Genomic DNA, 21,042 nt, shown 5'->3' with positions numbered 1-21,042 from the left:
ACGTATGCTAATAATTGGACATGAAAAGATCTACAAGTGGTTTTCAGACACAAGGTTCACGTTTATTCTTCACATATTTTATTTCCACTTAACAATAGCATAATGGTTTATGTCAGTTATGTCAGTTGTAAATATGTCAGTTGTCATGTTCCAATTGTTGATCTCATGACCATGTATTAGGTAAACAGATGTGAGAACTTTCAATTAAGATCACTTCTTTATATATTTGGATTTATTTTATTTAACCTTTATTTAACTAGGAAAGTCAGCTAAGAACAAAATCAAATTTGCAATGACTGCCTACCAAAAGGCAAATGCCTTGTGCGGGGACGTGGGCCTGGTAATAAAATAAATACAATATAAATATAGGACAAAACACACATCACAACAAGAGAGACACAACACAATGTAAAGAGAGACCTAAGACAATAACATAGCAAGGCAGCAACACATGACAACACAGCATGGTAGCAACACAACATAACAACACCATTGTTGCAACACGACGTGGTAGCAGCACAAAATATAGTACAGACATTATTGTGCACATCAACAGCACAAAGGTCAAGAAGGTAGAGACAACAATACATCACACAAATCAGCAACAACTGTCAGTAAGAGTGTCCATGGTTGAGTCTTTGAATGAAGAGATTAAGATAAAACTGTCCAGTTTGAGTGTTTTTTGCAGCGAACTGAAAAGAGGAGCGACCCAGGGATGTGTGTGCTTTGGGGACCTTTAACAGAATGTGACTGGCAGAACGGGTGTTGTATGTGGAGGATGAGGGCTGCAGTAGATATCTCAGATAGGGGGGAGTTAGGCCTAAGAGGGTTTTTGTAAATAAGCATCAATCAGTGGGTCTTGCGACGGGTATACAGGGATGACCAGTTTACAGAGGAGTATAGAGTGCAGTGATGTGTCCAATAAGGAGCATTGGTGGCAAATCTGATGGCTGAATGGTAAAGAACGTCTAGCCACTCGAGAGCACCCTTACCTGCCAATCTATAAATTATGTCTCCGTAATCTAGCATGGGTAGGATGGTCATCTGAATCAGTGTTAGTTTGGCAGCTGGGGTGAAAGAGGAGCAATTTCGATAGTGGAAACCAAGTCTAGATTTAACTTTAGCCTGCAGCTTTGATATGTGCTGAGAGAAGGACAGTGCACCGTCTAGCAATACTCCCAAGTACTTGTAAGCACTCCCATGCTCGAAACCCTCACCTGTGGGACAAGGGACATTCCTCTTACCAAACCACATGACCTTTGTTTTAGAGTTGTTCAGAAAAAGGTTAAGGGTAGAAAATGCCTGTTGGACACTAAGAAAGCTTTGTTGCACAAAATCCGGGTTAGGGGCCAGCTGGGTATACGACTGTATCGTCTGCATATAAATGAATGAGAAAGCTTCCTACTGCCTGAACTATTGTTGTTGATGTAAATTGAGAAGAACGTGGGGCCTAGGATTGAGCCTTGGGTTACTTCTTGGTGACTGTCACGGCCGTCCTCCTCTTCATCCGAAGAGGAGAGACGAGATGGATCTGAGGACCAATACGCGGCGTGGTAAGTGTCCATGGCAAATCTTTAATCAAGAAAAACTGAACACTATACAAACGAGTAACAAAAACAATAAACCAAATACGACCGTGAAGCTACAAAATGAGACCTGTGCTGAAACAAGCCATCAACATAGACAATCACCCACAAACAAACAGTGCAACCCAGGCTACCTAAGTATGATTCTCAATCAGAGACAACTAATGACACCTGCCTCTGATTGAGAACCATACTAGGCCGAAAACATAGAACTGCCCCAAAACATAGAAAAACAAACATAGACTGCCCACCCAACTCACGCCCTGACCATACTACATAAATACAAAACAGAAATAAAGGTCAGAACGTGACAGTACCCCCCCCCCAAAGGTGCGGACTCCGGCCGCAAAACCTTGACCTATAGGGGAGGGTCTGGGTGGGCATCTGTCCGCGGTGGCGGCTCTGGCGCGGGACGCGGACCCCACCTCATCATTGTCTTAGTCCGCCTTATTGTCCGCCTCCGTGGCTTACTCAGCATGACCACCCCTCTCAATGACCCCACTGGACAGAGGGGCAGCTCGGGACAGAGGGACAGCTGCTCGGGACAGAGAGACAGCTGCTCGGGACAGAGGGGCTCTGGGCAAAGGGGCTCCGGCAGCGGCGCCGGACAGGCGGGGGGCTCCGGCAGCGGCGCCGGGCAGGCGGGAGGCTCCGGCAGCGGCGCCGGACAGGCGGGAGGCTCCGGCAGAGGCGCCGGACAGGCGGGAGGCTCCGGCAGTGGCGCCGGACAGGCGGGAGGCTCCGGCAGTGGCGCCGGACAGGCGGGAGGCTCCGGCAGTGGCGCCGGACAGGCGGGAGGCTCCGGCAGAGGCGCCGGACAGGCGGGAGGCTTCGGCAGAGGCGCCGGACAGGCGGGAGGCTCCGGCAGAGGCGCCGGACAGGCGGGAGACTCCGGCAGAGGCGCCGGACAGGCGGGAGACTCCGGCAGAGGCGCCGGACAGGCGGGAGACTCCGGCAGCGGCGCCGGACAGGCGGGAGACTCCGGCAGCGGCGCCGGACAGGCGGGAGACTCCGGCAGCGGCGCCGGACAGGCGGGAGACTCCGGCAGCGGCGCCGGACAGGCGGGAGACTCCGGCAGCGGCGCCAGACAGACAGGACCCCCTGCAGGGAGGAGACAGAGAGACAGCCTGGTGCGTGGGGCTGCCACAGGAACCACCAGACTGGGAAGACCTTCAGGAGGCTTGGGGTTAAGAGGAGGCACCTGAAGGACCGGGCTGTGGGGGAGCACTGGAGCTCTGGTGCGCAACCTTGGCACCACTTCCCCAGGCTGGATAACCACTCTAGCCCGGACCCTCCAGAGTGCAGGCACAGGTTGAACCGGGCTGTGGGTAAGCACGGGAGATCTAGTGCTTACTACACGCACCTCTCCCTTAGGCTCCATTCCCACATTCGCCCGGCACGAGCGGAGCGCGGGCAGAGGACGCACTGCACCCTCCCAGCGCCCCGGAGACACAGCACGCAGAGCCGGCGCAGGATACCCTGGGCCAAAACTGCGTACCGGCGACCAGACCCGCTGAGCAGGCACCATACGCCCTGGCTCGATGCCCGCACTCGCATGACACTCTCGGGGGGCTGTCCTATAGCGCACCGGGCTATGGACACGTACTGGCGACACCGTGCGCTTAACCGCATAACACGGTGCCTGCCCAGTATCTTGCTGCTTATAATAAGCACGAGGAGTGAGCGCAGGTCTGCTACCTGGCTTAGCTCCACCCCTCGTGTGCCCCCCCCCAAAAAATGTTTGGGGCTGTCTCTCGTACCTGTCGCACTGCCGTGCTGCCTTCGCCAACCTCATTCTCCTGTAACCTTCCTTGCACTGCTCCATCGAATCCCAGGCGGGCTCCGGCACTCTCCCTGGGTCGATGGCCCATCTGTCTATCTCCTCCCAAGTTGTGTAGTCCTGTGAAGCCGGCCGCTGTTGTTGTTGCTGCCGCTGCTGCTGCTGCTGTCGTCGCTGTTTTCTACCACGCCGCTTGGTCCTTGGTTGGTGGGTGATTCTGTCACGGCCGTCCTCCTCTTCATCCGAAGAGGAGAGACGAGATGGATCTGAGGACCAATACGCGGCGTGGTAAGTGTCCATGGCAAATCTTTAATCAAGAAAAACTGAACACTATACAAACGAGTAACAAAAACAATAAACCAAATACGACCGTGAAGCTACAAAATGAGACCTGTGCTGAAACAAGCCATCAACATAGACAATCACCCACAAACAAACAGTGCAACCCAGGCTACCTAAGTATGATTCTCAATCAGAGACAACTAATGACACCTGCCTCTGATTGAGAACCATACTAGGCCGAAAACATAGAACTGCCCCAAAACATAGAAAAACAAACATAGACTGCCCACCCAACTCACGCCCTGACCATACTACATAAATACAAAACAGAAATAAAGGTCAGAACGTGACAGTGACAGGCTGTGGCTGAGACAGCAAATGTTCTAACTTTAAACACTGCACTCTTTGAGAGGAGTAGTTAGCAAACCGGGCCAAAGACCCCTCAGAGACACCGATACTCCTTAGCCGGCCGACAAGAATGGAATGGTCTACCGTATCAAAAGCTTTGGCCAAGTCAATATAAATAGCAGCACAACATTGTTTAAAATCAAGGGGAATGGTGACATCATTGAGGACAGTTAGGATCCGTTTTATCTCCCCTTTAAATAAAGGATGTTCCGTGGCTGCCTTCCAAGCAATGGGAACCTCCCCAGAGAGGAGAGAGGTTAAAAAGCCTGGATAAAGGCTTGGTGACGATAGGGGCAGCAACCTTAAAGAAGAAAGGGTCTAAACCATCTGACCCAGATGTTTTTTGGGGGTGAAGTTTAAAAAGTGCCTTTAGCACCTTGGACTCGGTGACTGCCTGCAGGGAGAAACTTTGTAGCGGGGCAGTGGAAAAATAGGGAGAAGCATCGTGGATAGTCGCATTAGAAGGGGTGGGAGATGAGGAAATGTTGGACGGACAAGGAGGTATGGCTGAGTCAAATAGGAATCCTGACTTAATGAAGTGGTGATTAAAGAGCTCAGCCATGTTCTTCTTGTCAGTAACATCCACATCATCAACATTAAGGGACATGGGCAGCTGTGAGGAGGAGGGTTTATTCGCTACTTTTTTAACTGTTTCTTGGGGTTAGACCCACAGAGAGAGAGCTGCTCCTTAAAGTAACTAACTTTGGCCTTCCGGATAGCCTGAGTGCACTTATTTCTCATTTGCTTGAACGAGAGCCAGTCAGCTTGAGTATGCGTGTGCCAAGCCTTTCGTCAAATGCAATTCTTGAGGTGTCGTAACTACGCACAATCATGGTCGATCCTGTGGATTAACCTGTTTTTAATTCTCATTTTCTTTATGGGGGCGTGTTTGTTAACAATACCACAGAAAATATTAAAAAAGATGGTTCAAGGTCCAAGGTTCACTTCTCTCCCACTGTCGCTTTTCTTTCTCCTCAGTAACTAGTGACTGATCTGTAGCTGGTCTCTCTCTTCATTCAGAGTGTTGTAGCTTGTCTGTAACTGGTCTGTCTCTTTCTAAAACTGGCCTCTGTCTTCAGTCAGGGTTTTGTAACTGGTCTGTATTTGGTCTCTTTCTGCAGGTGAGTTGGTCTTGTAAACTAAGAAGACTCTTTCTGCAGATGAGTTTGTCTTAAAACTAAGAAATCAAATCATCAAATTTTATTTGTCACATACACATGGTTAGCCGATGTTAATGCGAGTGTAGCGAAATGCTTGTGCTTCTAGTTCCGACAATGCAGTAATAACCAACAAGTAATCTAGCTAACAATTCCAAAACTACTACCTTATACACACAAGTGTAAGGGGATAAAGAATATGTACATAAAGATATATGAATGAGTGATGGTACAGAGCGGCATAGGCAAGATACAGTAGATGGCATTGAGTGCAGTATATACATATGAGATGAGTATGTAAACAAAGTGGCATAGTTAAAGTGGCTAGTGATACATGTATTACATAAAGATGCAGTAGATGATATAGAGTACAATATATAAATATACATATGAGATGAATAATGTAGGGTATGTAAACATTTATATTAGGTAGCATTGTTTAATAAAGTGGCTTGTGATATATTTTACATCATTTCCCATAAATTCCCATTATTAAAGTGGCTGGAGTTGAGTCAGTGTGTTGGCAGCAGCCACTCAATGTTAGTGGAGGCTGTTTAACAGTCTGATGGCCTTGAGATAGAAGCTGTTTTTCAGTCTCTCGGTCCCTGCTTTGATGCACCTGTACTGACCTCTCCTTCTAGATGATATCGGGGTGAACAGGCAGTGGCTCGGATGGTTGTTGTTCTTGATGATCTTCATAGTCTTCCTGTGACATCGGGTGGTGTAGGTATCCTGGAGGGCAGGTAGTTTGCCCCCGGGTGATGCATTGGGCAGACCTCGCTACCCACTGGAGAGCCTTACGGTTGTGGGCGGAGCAGTTGCCGTACCAGGCGGTGATACAGCCCGACAGGATGCTCTCGATTGTGCATCTGTAGAAGTTTGTGAGTGCTTTTGGTGACAAGCCGAATTTCTTCAGCCTCCTGAGGTTGAAGAGGCGCTGCTGCGCCTTCTTCACAATGCTGTCTGTGTGAGTGGACCAATTCAGTTTGTCTGTGATGTGTACCCCGAGGAACTTAAAACTTACTACCCTCTCCACTACTGTTCCATCGATGTGGATAGGAGGGTGTTCCCTCTGCTGTTTCCTGAAGTCCACAATCATCTCCTTAGTTTTGTTGACGTTGAGTGTGAGGTTATTTTCCTGACACCACACTCCGAGGGCCCTCACCTCCTCCCTGTAGGCCGTCTCGTCATTGTTGGTAATCAAGCCTACCACTGTTGTGTCGTCCGCAAACTTGATGATTGAGTTGGAGGCGTGCGTGGCCACACAGTCGTGGGTGAACAGGGAGTACAGGAGAGGGAGAACGCACCCTTGTGGGGCCCCAGTGTTGAGGATCAGCGGGGTGGAAATGTTGTTGCCTACCCTCACCACCTGGGGGCGGCCCGTCAGGAAGTCCAGTACCCAGTTGCACAGGGCGGGGTCGAGACCCAGGGTCTCGAGCTTGATGACAAGCTTGGAGGGCACTATGGTGTTAAATGCCGAGCTGTAGTCGATGAACAGCATTCTCACATAGGTATTCCTCTTGTCCAGATGGGTTAGGGCAGTGTGCAGTGTGGTTGAGATTGCATCGTCTGTGGACCTATTTGGGCGGTAAGCAAATTGGAGTGGGTCTAGGGTGTCAGGTAGGGTAGAGGTGATATGGTCCTTGACTAGTCTCTCAAAGCACTTCATGATGACGGAAGTGAGTGCTACGGGGCGATAGTGGTTTAGCTCAATTACCTTAGCTTATTTAGGAATAGGAACAATGGTGGCCCTCTTGAAGCATGTGGGAACAACGGACTGGGATAGGGATTGATTGAATATGTCCGTAAACACACCAGCCAGCTGGTCTGCGCATGCTCTGAGGGCGCGGCTGGGGATGCCGTCTGGGCCTGCAGCCTTGCGAGGGTTGACACGTTTAAATGTTTTCCTCACGTCGGCTGCAGTGAAGGAGAGTCCGCATGTTTTAGTTGTGTTCCGTGTCAGTGGCACTGTATTGTCCTCAAAGCGGGCAAAAAAGTTATTTAGTCTGCCTGGGAGCAAGACATCCTGGTCCGTGACGGGGCTGGTTTTCTTTTTGTAATCCGTGATTGACTGTAGACCCTGCCACATACCTCTTGTGTCTGAGCCGTTGAATTGCGATTCTACTTTGTCTCTATACTGACGCTTAGCTTGTTTGATTGCCTTGCGGAGGGAGTAGTTACACTGTTTGTATTCGGTCATGTTTCCGGTCACCTTGCCCTGATTAAAAGCAGTGGTTCGGGCTTTCAGTTTCACGTGAATGCTGCCATCAATCCACGGATTCTGGTTTGGGAATGTTTTAATCGTTGCTATGGGAACGACATCTTCAACGCACGTTCTAATGAACTCGCTCACCGAATCAGCGTATTCGTCAATGTTGTTGTCTGACGCACTACGAAACATATCCCAGTCCACGTGATGGAAGCTGTCTTGGAGTGTGGAATCAGATTGGTCGGACCAGAGTTGAACAGACCTCCGCACGGGAGATCCTCTTGTTTTAGTTTCTGTCTGTAGGCAGGGATCAACAAAATGGAGTCGTTTTCAGCTTTTCCGAAAGGAGAGGGCTCTTTCTGAAGGTGATTTGGTCTTAAAAACTAAAAAGACTCTTTCTGCTGGTGAGTGTCACACCCTGACCTTAGAGAGCCTTTTTATGTCTCTATTTTGGTTTGGTCAGGGTGTGATTTAGGTGGGCATTCTATGTTCTGATTTCTATGTGTTCTATTTCTTTGTGTTTGGACGGGTATGGTTCTCAATCAGGGACAGCTGTCTATCGTTGTCTCTGATTGGGAATCATACTTAGGCAGCCTTTTTTCCCTGTTGTGATTGTGGGAAGTTCTTTGTTAGGGGCACCATGGTCCTTATAAGCGTTGTGGGCGTGTTGGTATTTCTTTGTTTTGTTGGTGACATTTTATTCTAAATAAAATAAAATGTACGCTGACCACGCTGCACCTTGGTGTCATTCCGACGACGGCCGTGACAGTGAGTTGGTCTTATAAACTAAGAAGCTCTGAGAGACCCGTTATCTGCAATAACTAAATCAGAGAACAACAGAACGGCCGGTAATGTGTAGGAATTCTAACATTTACCAACAGTGGACCTATGATCCCAGTCAGTCGGACAACACATCAAGACTTATGAAGGGTCTCTTCCCTGTGTTATAAAATGTGTTTATAGTTTTTCTTTGCATTGTGTGTGTGAGAGAGAGAAAAATTGTGTGTGTGTTAGGTTGACCTCCTGGTCCGTTCTTTGGAGAAGTGTCTTCTACCTCTTTGTCTTGGTGCTGGTCTCATGGTCTCTCGGTGTCTGCACTGACGTAGATGTCCACAATCCTCTCCTCAGCTTCACTTCTGTCAAACTTGACCTTCTTGGTTACATCTGGCTTGTCATGAACGGCATCAGACATCTCCAACAATGCATTGTGTTTTCTGACTATATACTATACAGCAATGTCTACTCAGGTTCTGAACCTATCACTGCCCCTGTGTCTGATTTGTGTCCATTTCTGAGACGTTTTTGATATGTTGTCCCCAGTAGAAAGGGAAATGTTAAAAGAGGAAGATAAAGTAACATGGTGGTTGAGGTTGGGACATGTTATTTTCCTTTAAACATATTCATCTGATTCCTGAGTAGGTAGTGTAGACTTACCAGACCTGGGATGAAATACTGTATGAAAATATGAGAATAGCTTGCCAAGGAGAACTTCCAAATGGACAAATTCGAGGTAAAAAGGAGTTGGAGCAGTCAACAACAAGACAGATTGATTTCTTATTGCTCACTTTAATACATTGTACAGGATGCGAACAGGTGACTGACATTTCAACATAAAGCTGACATCTTCCTCAGAGTGACCTGACCATTGCACATAAATACTATTTATAGCCTTGCGGCCCATTGAGACACAACAATGTAAAATAATTCTAATGATAATATGTTCCAAGGTAAACTGCAAATTATAGCACAAAATAATAAGATAAACAGTGTGTCTTGTTAATCAATAGGCCATTTCAAAATTTACATTTGGGTGTCTGTGAATTCGGAGACTACGAGACCTAATAAATGAATCCAGTGTCTAAGGAGTACTACCAGAATGCCTCTCTATATGAAATGATTTAAAATACTTCTGTTGCTACAGAAAAGCCCCAGTACCCACCTGGCTCTGAAGGCAGGCTAAAGCAAACGATCAAAGCTTTTGAACGATTTCAAGTTGTATTTGAACCCAGGTCTCACACTTATCTGATGTGCACCTATCAGGAGTCGACTGTACTGACTTAACAACCTCATACTGGTCCTTTCTATCTGTTCTAATGCAGCTGTTTACTTTTAGTGTTGTTGTGTCTCAATCATTGTCTGTGTCTGATGTGTCCATCATTTAACTACTGAAGACAGGAAGCTACTAATGCATCCCAGGAAGTACTGTAAATGGGATGGGAATGGGAATTTGATTTATATGTTCAGAATGAAAAAAACATAAATGAGTAGGGATGGAGACAGAGGGAGAGTCAGAGAGAGTCATAGAGAGAGATAGAAAAGGGGAGATGGTGGATGGGTAGTTGTTACTGTGAGTTATTGTTACACAACTCACAAATCCAGATACGTTTTTGTGCACAATTTAAATCATTCCATGTCTTTTCAGGCTGGTCTTGTCCATTTTGTAATTCAACACAGTCCTCCCCCGGAAAGGTTGAAACACTTCGTCCATTATTAGGCTGGTCGATTATCCAGTAACTATGTTAACAACACAGAGAACCAGACAGTCACACTGTCAGTAAAACATCATCCTAAATAAAATACATAATACCTGTGTTTCTTCAGCTTTAAAGCCACACGCTGTCAGATTTGGGCCACCAACAGAAAGTAAAGAACGTGTATATATATATATATATATATATACATAGTGTCAAAAAAATTACTTTTTAGTTTCTTGAAGAAAATAATGCTTGGTTTCTATGATTCATCTATAGAGCTCATTGAATGACATCTATGAAGGGAAACATGTGTTTTTATGAAGATGATCAGAAGCAATATCATTTGTTTTCAAAGTCTCCATATAACAACTGGTCAAATCTCTCACCTTGTTATCAGTGGTGTGCCATCTACCCATTTCCAGGACCCCTCAGTCTCATTGTCAGTCAGACCGATCCAGGCTCTCTTGTTGAAGGCAAAGATAAATCTCTGTTGTTGAGAAAGATAAATGAATACTGATCAAAAGATGTTTATCATGTCTCTCTCTCTCTCTATGTATTTATCTCTCTCCCCCCACTCTCTCACCTGTTTCTTTCTGCTGTTTACGATCACCAGGTCTGCTCCTCTCTCCACACAGTCCTGTCTGCTCTCACTCCAGGTTTTACTCTCAGAAGAGACGAAGTACCAACAGGATTCAAACTTGTTCCAGCCTTCAGAACAGGTTAGTTAAAACATTCATTGGCATCTCATTATTCCTCACTCATTAATGAAATAATATTTTTTTTAAAATGTTAGTACGCGTTCAGGGCCGTAACCAGGGATTGAATTTTAGTGAGGTCGTAAAACAGCGGGATTAATTGTTTTGAAACTTCCCAAAAAGTACTGCATTTCTATGTAATAAAAAAACTTTCAAATGCTATTTGGAGCACAGCAAAACAATCAAAAATGACTCCAGCCTTTATCACCTTGGCTGCTGTAGGTTCATTCACCTCAGTTGATCTACAAACACACAGCCTAATAGCTATACAACAGTAATGTTATACGAGAAATGAGACTACGAGAACATGAATATGAGAAATGAGTCACACTGAGTCACACTGTTCAGTCAGTTGTATTGTTGAAATGCGTAATTCATCATCTCTTTACATAGATATGGCTTTTCTCAACTGACATTGCGTTCACATTTGAATTCCATGCATGACTAATCAAGCTCCGCACAGATGATCATGTTATCACATTCACATGAATGATTTGAATATTACTAAGGATTCTGTATTAATATCAGTGATGTTGTGGTTTGAAAAATATGTGTAATAGGTAAACTATAAACTCCGTGGTGATCGAGATAAGAAGAACAACCAGTGATATAAAGGAAATGTAGGACTATTTTACACCTGCATTGTTAGCATTTTGAGTGCATTTAAATGTAGGCCTACGGGGAAGATAGGCCATGTGAATATGTTCATATTTAAAGACATCTTCTTTTCTTTTAGTTCCTAACTTCTTTGATACAGATTTAGTCAGGGGACCCCAACCCTAAGTTTTGGAACCACTGTATTAACCTCTCTCCGCCTTGCTTCCTCTCTCTCTCTGTTTCCTCTGCTTCCTCCTGCATGCATTGCAACCTTCATGAGCCTCAACACTGAGCGCCACATCACTGTCTGTCTCAGTAGACTAATCTTTGTAAAGCAAGTTATTATGAGAGCTTAGTAGCCTATTTGGTGATACTGCTGAGGTGGGCTCCTTTTAACGTTACCATCTTACTTCATCCTTCTAGCTGGCTAAGTAATACTAGCCAGAGCCCTTCAACATTACTTATACTACCCAGAGCACTTATACATTACTTATACTACCCAGAGCCCTTCAACATTACGTATACTACCCAGAGCACTTATACATTACTTATACTACCCAGAGCCCTTCAACATTACTTATACTACCCAGAGCACTTCAACATTACGTATACTACCCAGAGCCCTTATGCATTACTTACAATACCCAGAGCCCTTCAACATTACCTATACTACCCAGAGCCCTTCAACATTACTTATACTACCCAGAGCACTTATACATTACTTATACTACCCAGAGCCCTTCAACATTACTTATACTAACCAGAGCACTTCAACATTATGTACCCTACCCAGAGCCATTATACATTACTCACACTACCCAGAGCCCTTCAACATTACTTATACTACCCAGAGCCCTTCAACATTACTTATACTACCCAGAGCCCTTCAACATTACTTATACTACCCAGAGCCCGTCAACATTACTTATACTACCCAGAGCACTTATACATTACTTATACTACCCAGAGCCCTTCAACATTATTTATACTACCCAGAGCCCTTCAACATGACTTATACTACCCAGAGCACTTATACATTACTTATACTACCCAGAGCCCTTATACATTACCTATACTACCAAGAGTCCTTCACCATTAATCATACTACCCAGAGCCGGTCAACATTACTTATACTACCCAGAGCCCTTCAACATGACTTGTACTACCCAGAGCCCTTCAACATGACTTATACTACCCAGAGCACTTATACATTACTTATACTACCCAGAGACCTTCAACATGACTTATACTACCCAGAGCCCTTCAACATTACTTATACTACCCAGAGCCCTTCAACATTACTTATACTACCCAGAGCCCTTATACATTACCTATACTACCAAGAGTCCTTCACCATTACTTATACTACCCAGAGCCCTTCAACATTACTTATACTACCCCGAGCCAATCAACATGACTTATACTACCCCGAGCCCTTCAACATTACTTATACTACCCAGAGCACTTAAACATTACTTATACTAGCCAGAGCCCTTCAACATTAATTATACTACCCAGAGCACTTCAACATTACTTATACTACCCAGAGCCCTTATGCATTACTTACAATACCCAGAGCCCTTCAACATTACCTATGTTACCCAGAGCCATTCAACATTACTTATACTACCCAGAGCACTTATACATTACTTATACTACCCAGAGCCCTTCAACATTACTTATACTACCCAGAGCACTTCAACATTATTTATCCTACCCAGAGCCCTTATACATTGCTCACACTACCCAGAGCCATTCAACATTACTTATACTACCCGGAGCCCTTCAACATTACTTATACTACCCAGAGCCCGTCAACATGACTTATACTACCCGGAGCCCTTCAACATGACTTATACTACCCAGAGCACTTCAACATGACTTATACTACCCAGAGCCCTTCAACATGACTTATACTACCCAGAGCCCTTCAACATGACTTATACTACCCAGAGCCCTTCAACATTACTTATACTACCCAGAGCACTTATACATTACTTATACTACCCAGAGCCCTTCAACATTACTTATACTACCCAGAGCCCTTCAACATGACTTATACTACCCATAGCACTTATACATTACTTATACTACCCAGAGCCCTTCAACATTACTTATACTACCCAGAGCACTTATACATTACTTATACTACCCAGAGCCCTTCAACATTATTTATACTACCCAGATCCATTCAACATGACTTATACTACCCAGAGCCCTTCAACATTACTTATACTACCCAGAGCACTTCAACATGACTTAAACTACCCAGAGCACTTATACATGACTTATACTACCCAGAGCCCTTATACATTACCTATACTACCAAGAGTCCTTCACCATTAATTATACTACCCAGAGCCGGTCAACATTACTTATACTACCCAGAGCCCTTCAACATTACTTATACTACCCAGAGCACTTCAACATTATTTATACTACCCCGAGCCCTTATACATTACTTACACTACCCAGAGCCCTTCAACATTACTTATACTACCCGAGCCCTTCAACATTACTTATACTACCCAGAGCCCTTCAACATGACTTATACTACCCAGAGCACTTATACATTACTTACACTACCCAGAGCACTTATACATTACTTATACTACCCAGAGCCCTTCAACATTACTTATACTACCCAGAGCCCGTCAACATGACTTATACTACCCAGAGCCCTTAAACGTTACTTATACTACCCAGAGCAATTCAACATGACTTATACTACCCAGAGCACTTATACATTACTTATACTACCCAGAGCCCTTCAACATTACTTATACTACCCAGAGCACTTATACATGACTTATACTACCCAGAGCCCTTATACATTACCTATACTACCAAGAGTCCTTCAGCATTAATCATACTACCCAGAGCCGGTCAACATTACTTATACTACCCAGAGCCCTTCAACATGACTTGTACTACCCAGAGCCCTTCAACATGACTTATACTACCCAGAGCACTTATACATTACTTATACTACCCAGAGCCCGTCAACATGACTTATACTACCCAGAGCCCTTAAACGTTACTTATACTACCCAGAGCAATTCAACATGACTTATACTACCCAGAGCACTTATACATTACTTATACTACCCAGAGCCCTTCAACATTACTTATACTACCCAGAGCACTTATACATGACTTATACTACCCAGAGCCCTTATACATTACCTATACTACCAAGAGTCCTTCAGCATTAATCATACTACCCAGAGCCGGTCAACATTACTTATACTACCCAGAGCCCTTCAACATGACTTGTACTACCCAGAGCCCTTCAACATGACTTATACTACCCAGAGCACTTATACATTACTTATACTACCCCGAGCCCTTCAACATTACTGCAATAAAAGTCCCTGCTTCATAATCTTACAGACATGATGACAGATTACTACTAATGTATTGCTTATTTATTTCAAATGAGTGGAAGTTCTGCTATTCGTTCACATGGTGTTATAGCAATGAGTTTGTGACGTATTTACTGTAAGACTAACGCATTGATGTTATGGATACCTGTGTGATTGTGACTCTGTCTGTTACTGTGTTTGTGGAGGGTAATCGGAAAAACATGACTGACTGACATATCAATAAGCGACTATTTAATAGTTTTGTACTCATTCTCAGAGATTCAACTTGTATTTGTTTGGGGATGTCTGTAGACACGGCAGGAGATGCTGGTCGGTTTTAAAATGTACTTTTGTCTGGCATCTCGGAAACACAGTCAGCAGCGTCTCTAGTGTCTACTTGAGCGGACTACGAGCTGGGGTAGGTCGTTTCACGTCTCAGGCCCTCGGCCAGTGCTGTGAGAGGGAGGAGTTAGCCGTTTGAGATAGTGGTGAAAGTGCTGCTTAAAAGGCAAATCCAGGATGCAAATCCGTTGGCAAACTAAACAAACAAACCACTTGTCTTGATTCCACTCGTTTGCAAAGAGAAGCGATTAGAACTCAGTCAGATCAAGAATCTATTTGATTCATGTTTCTCATTAGAAACAGTTACTGAGGTCAGCACCTCAATGTCCTCATGTTGCTACGGCCCTGTGCGTATTGAACATGTACAATTAATATTATGATCGAGTGTTAGGTAAACTCACCCGGATTAGAAAACGTTCCCATAAGATCATCTTTCTCCCTCTGTTGCTGGTCTGTCTCTTCAGTCAGACAGTCTGCTAAAAGAGGACAGAATATATTGGATGTGGTTTGCCAGTCATTTAAACATATCTAACATAGGAGGAACTTAGTTAAACAGAACAAAATTCATCAGAATTTTAGATCTTGTCGTCAAAGTCTGATATAACATGATGATTTAACAATAATCCACTCACATTCTAGTCGCAGGGAGATGTTGAGAGCGACTTGTAGAACACACAGCATCCCAAAGCTTACAGCAACCATCCCGTAGAGTCTTCTCCCTGAACCGTCAGGTGCTGGGGAGATACACACTGGTGTGAAAACACACGGACACACAGCAGAGTGCAGTTTCATCATGATCAGCTACAAGAGGATCGTTTCTCACAGCTGTCTTGTGGTATTTTATGTATTTTATTAGGATCCCCTTTAGCTGTTGCGATAGCAGCAGCTACTCTTCCCTGGGGTCCTCAGGAATTGACTGTATCAGTATGACATGTCGGAGCCTCTGAATACACTGAAAACATACATGCCTATGCAAATTTAAATGTAGGGTAAAATCATTGTAAAAAAATATACTTTTCCACTGGGACTTTTCTGTTTTTTAGTCATGTGTTTGTTTGTCTTTGTTGTGTGTGTGTGTGTGTGTGTGTGTGTGTGTGTGAGTGTGTGTGTGTGTGTGTGTGCGTGCGTGCGTGGGTCAGTGGTGTAGAGCAGGTCTGAGCAAGGCCCCCCACACCCAACCTGGCAGGGGTGCCTTTTCATTTGCCATGGGAAAGAGAGAAAATGTTGCTGTTCGGGAGCACATTTCCTGCTATTCTACACATTTTGTCAATGAGGCTGAGAGAAATGTAACAGTTTTAACGCTAATTTCCTTTTAATAAAAAACATAATAAGCCAGGATTATGACATGTTCATTTACTATCTGTGGGGTGAGGGGGTGGCCCCAAACTTGTGTGTTTGTGTGATAGAGTTTTCTGTGTTCTTACCTGAGGGATGTGTCTCAGTCGTCACTCTCCTCATTGCTCCATTCTTGTTTTCAACAACCTCTTTGTTGACGTAGGCATCCATCTTAACTAACTGTTTGATAACCTTTCTAACTGACTTGTAATGGTAATATCTACTGTATGATTCTAACTGTACTGACAAGTAGTTGAGTCGTAGCTCTGATGTTTGACTTCACCTGGTTCCTCTCTGAGCTCTGATTCTGGTCCACTGCAGTTGATATAATGTTGAGTATCCAAACACCTTCAAGCAGGAACATAGACCTGACAGGATCATCTAACAGAGTGATAGAACATGACAGCTGCAGGACAACAAATAGTGACAAGTACAACCTTTCAGCCAATCACTTTGTGAGAAATGTTGGTTGTTTCCGCAGCCTTCAAACGGAGGGCACGTTATGGCTCAAACTCTTTATCGCACTGATGACCAATTAGGGGCATTTATTTTGTAACAACGCTGTCTCTGTGCGAAATCAGTGTGAAGAGATATTATGAAGTTTCTGTGGAAAATGTCTTCAGAGGATTTAAAGGGAACTTCACTTGTGTATTGTGTGTGTGCGTGTGGCCTGCGTGTGTCTGCATGCATCTTGTACAGTATGTGTGTCCTGTCTGTACAGTTCTGCCCTCTGTCTGTGACCAACTGGAGGAGACACTGTTTTAACTATCTAATCACATTCAATCAGAAAGCTGGTAGACCTTGATTAATGACATTGTACCTTTATTTATTCATCTGTGCCTTTGTGATTATTATTATTAAAGAGATAAACGTATGCTAATAATTGGACATGAAAAGATCTACAAGTGGTTTTCAGACACAAGGTTCACGTTTATTCTTCACATATTTTATTTCCACTTAACAATAGCATAATGGTTTATGTCAGTTATGTCAGTTGTAAATATGTCAGTTGTCATGTTCCAATTGTTGATCTCATGACCATGTATTAGGTAAACAGATGTGAGAACTTTCAATTAAGATCACTTCTTTATATATTTGGATTTATTTTATTTAACCTTTATTTAACTAGGAAAGTCAGCTAAGAACAAAATCAAATTTGCAATGACTGCCTACCAAAAGGCAAATGCCTTGTGCGGGGACGTGGGCCTGGTAATAAAATAAATACAATATAAATATAGGACAAAACACACATCACAACAAGAGAGACACAACACAATGTAAAGAGAGACCTAAGACAATAACATAGCAAGGCAGCAACACATGACAACACAGCATGGTAGCAACACAACATAACAACACCATTGTTGCAACACGACGTGGTAGCAGCACAAAATATAGTACAGACATTATTGGGCACATCAACAGCACAAAGGTCAAGAAGGTAGAGACAACAATACATCACACAAATCAGCAACAACTGTCAGTAAGAGTGTCCATGGTTGAGTCTTTGAATGAAGAGATTAAGATAAAACTGTCCAGTTTGAGTGTTTTTTGCAGCGAACTGAAAAGAGGAGCGACCCAGGGATGTGTGTGCTTTGGGGACCTTTAACAGAATGTGACTGGCAGAACGGGTGTTGTATGTGGAGGATGAGGGCTGCAGTAGATATCTCAGATAGGGGGGAGTTAGGCCTAAGAGGGTTTTTGTAAATAAGCATCAATCAGTGGGTCTTGCGACGGGTATACAGGGATGACCAGTTTACAGAGGAGTATAGAGTGCAGTGATGTGTCCAATAAGGAGCATTGGTGGCAAATCTGATGGCTGAATGGTAAAGAACGTCTAGCCACTCGAGAGCACCCTTACCTGCCAATCTATAAATTATGTCTCCGTAATCTAGCATGGGTAGGATGGTCATCTGAATCAGTGTTAGTTTGGCAGCTGGGGTGAAAGAGGAGCAATTTCGATAGTGGAAACCAAGTCTAGATTTAACTTTAGCCTGCAGCTTTGATATGTGCTGAGAGAAGGACAGTGCACCGTCTAGCAATACTCCCAAGTACTTGTAAGCACTCCCATGCTCGAAACCCTCACCTGTGGGACAAGGGACATTCCTCTTACCAAACCACATGACCTTTGTTTTAGAGTTGTTCAGAAAAAGGTTAAGGGTAGAAAATGCCTGTTGGACACTAAGAAAGCTTTGTTGCACAAAATCCGGGTTAGGGGCCAGCTGGGTATACGACTGTATCGTCTGCATATAAATGAATGAGAAAGCTTCCTACTGCCTGAACTATTGTTGTTGATGTAAATTGAGAAGAACGTGGGGCCTAGGATTGAGCCTTGGGTTACTTCTTGGTGACAGGCTGTGGCTGAGACAGCAAATGTTCTAACTTTAAACACTGCACTCTTTGAGAGGAGTAGTTAGCAAACCGGGCCAAAGACCCCTCAGAGACACCGATACTCCTTAGCCGGCCGACAAGAATGGAATGGTCTACCGTATCAAAAGCTTTGGCCAAGTCAATATAAATAGCAGCACAACATTGTTTAAAATCAAGGGGAATGGTGACATCATTGAGGACAGTTAGGATCCGTTTTATCTCCCCTTTAAATAAAGGATGTTCCGTGGCTGCCTTCCAAGCAATGGGAACCTCCCCAGAGAGGAGAGAGGTTAAAAAGCCTGGATAAAGGCTTGGTGACGATAGGGGCAGCAACCTTAAAGAAGAAAGGGTCTAAACCATCTGACCCAGATGTTTTTTGGGGGTGAAGTTTAAAAAGTGCCTTTAGCACCTTGGACTCGGTGACTGCCTGCAGGGAGAAACTTTGTAGCGGGGCAGTGGAAAAATAGGGAGAAGCATCGTGGATAGTCGCATTAGAAGGGGTGGGAGATGAGGAAATGTTGGACGGACAAGGAGGTATGGCTGAGTCAAATAGGAATCCTGACTTAATGAAGTGGTGATTAAAGAGCTCAGCCATGTTCTTCTTGTCAGTAACATCCACATCATCAACATTAAGGGACATGGGCAGCTGTGAGGAGGAGGGTTTATTCGCTACTTTTTTAACTGTTTCTTGGGGTTAGACCCACAGAGAGAGAGCTGCTCCTTAAAGTAACTAACTTTGGCCTTCCGGATAGCCTGAGTGCACTTATTTCTCATTTGCTTGAACGAGAGCCAGTCAGCTTGAGTATGCGTGTGCCAAGCCTTTCGTCAAATGCAATTCTTGAGGTGTCGTAACTACGCACAATCATGGTCGATCCTGTGGATTAACCTGTTTTTAATTCTCATTTTCTTTATGGGGGCGTGTTTGTTAACAATACCACAGAAAATATTAAAAAAGATGGTTCAAGGTCCAAGGTTCACTTCTCTCCCACTGTCGCTTTTCTTTCTCCTCAGTAACTAGTGACTGATCTGTAGCTGGTCTCTCTCTTCATTCAGAGTGTTGTAGCTTGTCTGTAACTGGTCTGTCTCTTTCTAAAACTGGCCTCTGTCTTCAGTCAGGGTTTTGTAACTGGTCTGTATTTGGTCTCTTTCTGCAGGTGAGTTGGTCTTGTAAACTAAGAAGACTCTTTCTGCAGATGAGTTTGTCTTAAAACTAAGAAATCAAATCATCAAATTTTATTTGTCACATACACATGGTTAGCCGATGTTAATGCGAGTGTAGCGAAATGCTTGTGCTTCTAGTTCCGACAATGCAGTAATAACCAACAAGTAATCTAGCTAACAATTCCAAAACTACTACCTTATACACACAAGTGTAAGGGGATAAAGAATATGTACATAAAGATATATGAATGAGTGATGGTACAGAGCGGCATAGGCAAGATACAGTAGATGGCATTGAGTGCAGTATATACATATGAGATGAGTATGTAAACAAAGTGGCATAGTTAAAGTGGCTAGTGATACATGTATTACATAAAGATGCAGTAGATGATATAGAGTACAATATATAAATATACATATGAGATGAATAATGTAGGGTATGTAAACATTATATTAGGTAGCATTGTTTAATAAAGTGGCTTGTGATATATTTTACATCATTTCCCATAAATTCCCATTATTAAAGTGGCTGGAGTTGAGTCAGTGTGTTGGCAGCAGCCACTCAATGTTAGTGGAGGCTGTTTAACAGTCTGATGGCCTTGAGATAGAAGCTGTTTTTCAGTCTCTCGGTCCCTGCTTTGATGCACCTGTACTGACCTCTCCTTCTAGATGATATCGGGGTGAACAGGCAGTGGCTCGGATGGTTGTTGTTCTTGATGATCTTCATAGTCTTCCTGTGACATCGGGTGGTGTAGGTATCCTGGAGGGCAGGTAGTTTGCCCCCGGGTGATGCATTGGGCAGACCTCGCTACCCACTGGAGAGCCTTACGGTTGTGGGCGGAGCAGTTGCCGTACCAGGCGGTGATACAGCCCGACAGGATGCTCTCGATTGTGCATCTGTAGAAGTTTGTGAGTGCTTTTGGTGACAAGCCGAATTTCTTCAGCCTCCTGAGGTTGAAGAGGCGCTGCTGCGCCTTCTTCACAATGCTGTCTGTGTGAGTGGACCAATTCAGTTTGTCTGTGATGTGTACCCCGAGGAACTTAAAACTTACTACCCTCTCCACTACTGTTCCATCGATGTGGATAGGAGGGTGTTCCCTCTGCTGTTTCCTGAAGTCCACAATCATCTCCTTAGTTTTGTTGACGTTGAGTGTGAGGTTATTTTCCTGACACCACACTCCGAGGGCCCTCACCTCCTCCCTGTAGGCCGTCTCGTCATCG

The 21,042-nt window shown here is 44.3% G+C and overlaps 1 protein-coding gene across 2 annotated transcripts; it reads right to left on the bottom strand.

Moving 5' to 3' along the window:
* Positions 1–8,976: 8,976 nt before the first annotated feature.
* On the bottom strand, positions 8,977–16,715 carry LOC118936711 (CD209 antigen-like protein E). 2 transcript variants are annotated; one of them, XM_036933404.1, is made up of 6 exons: positions 16,380–16,715; positions 15,588–15,689; positions 15,357–15,431; positions 10,480–10,604; positions 10,283–10,383; positions 8,977–9,936 (listed from the first exon to the last, which is right to left on the bottom strand). In XM_036933404.1, exons 1-6 carry the CDS (start codon positions 16,459–16,461, stop codon positions 9,765–9,767), a joined length of 657 nt encoding a protein of 218 aa, XP_036789299.1. In that variant the 5' UTR covers positions 16,462–16,715; the 3' UTR covers positions 8,977–9,764. The 2 variants fall into 2 exon arrangements, with proteins under 2 accessions (XP_036789299.1, XP_036789301.1); XM_036933406.1 differs by having other exon boundaries at positions 15,357–15,428.
* Between the last annotated feature and the right edge of the window lie 4,327 nt (positions 16,716–21,042).

The sequence above is a fragment of the Oncorhynchus mykiss genome, chromosome 10, assembly GCF_013265735.2.
Source record: "Oncorhynchus mykiss isolate Arlee chromosome 10, USDA_OmykA_1.1, whole genome shotgun sequence".
Lineage (NCBI taxonomy): Eukaryota > Metazoa > Chordata > Actinopteri > Salmoniformes > Salmonidae > Oncorhynchus > Oncorhynchus mykiss.
Note: the sequence above shows the minus strand (reverse complement) of the source record. Positions and strands in the feature narration are given on the sequence as shown.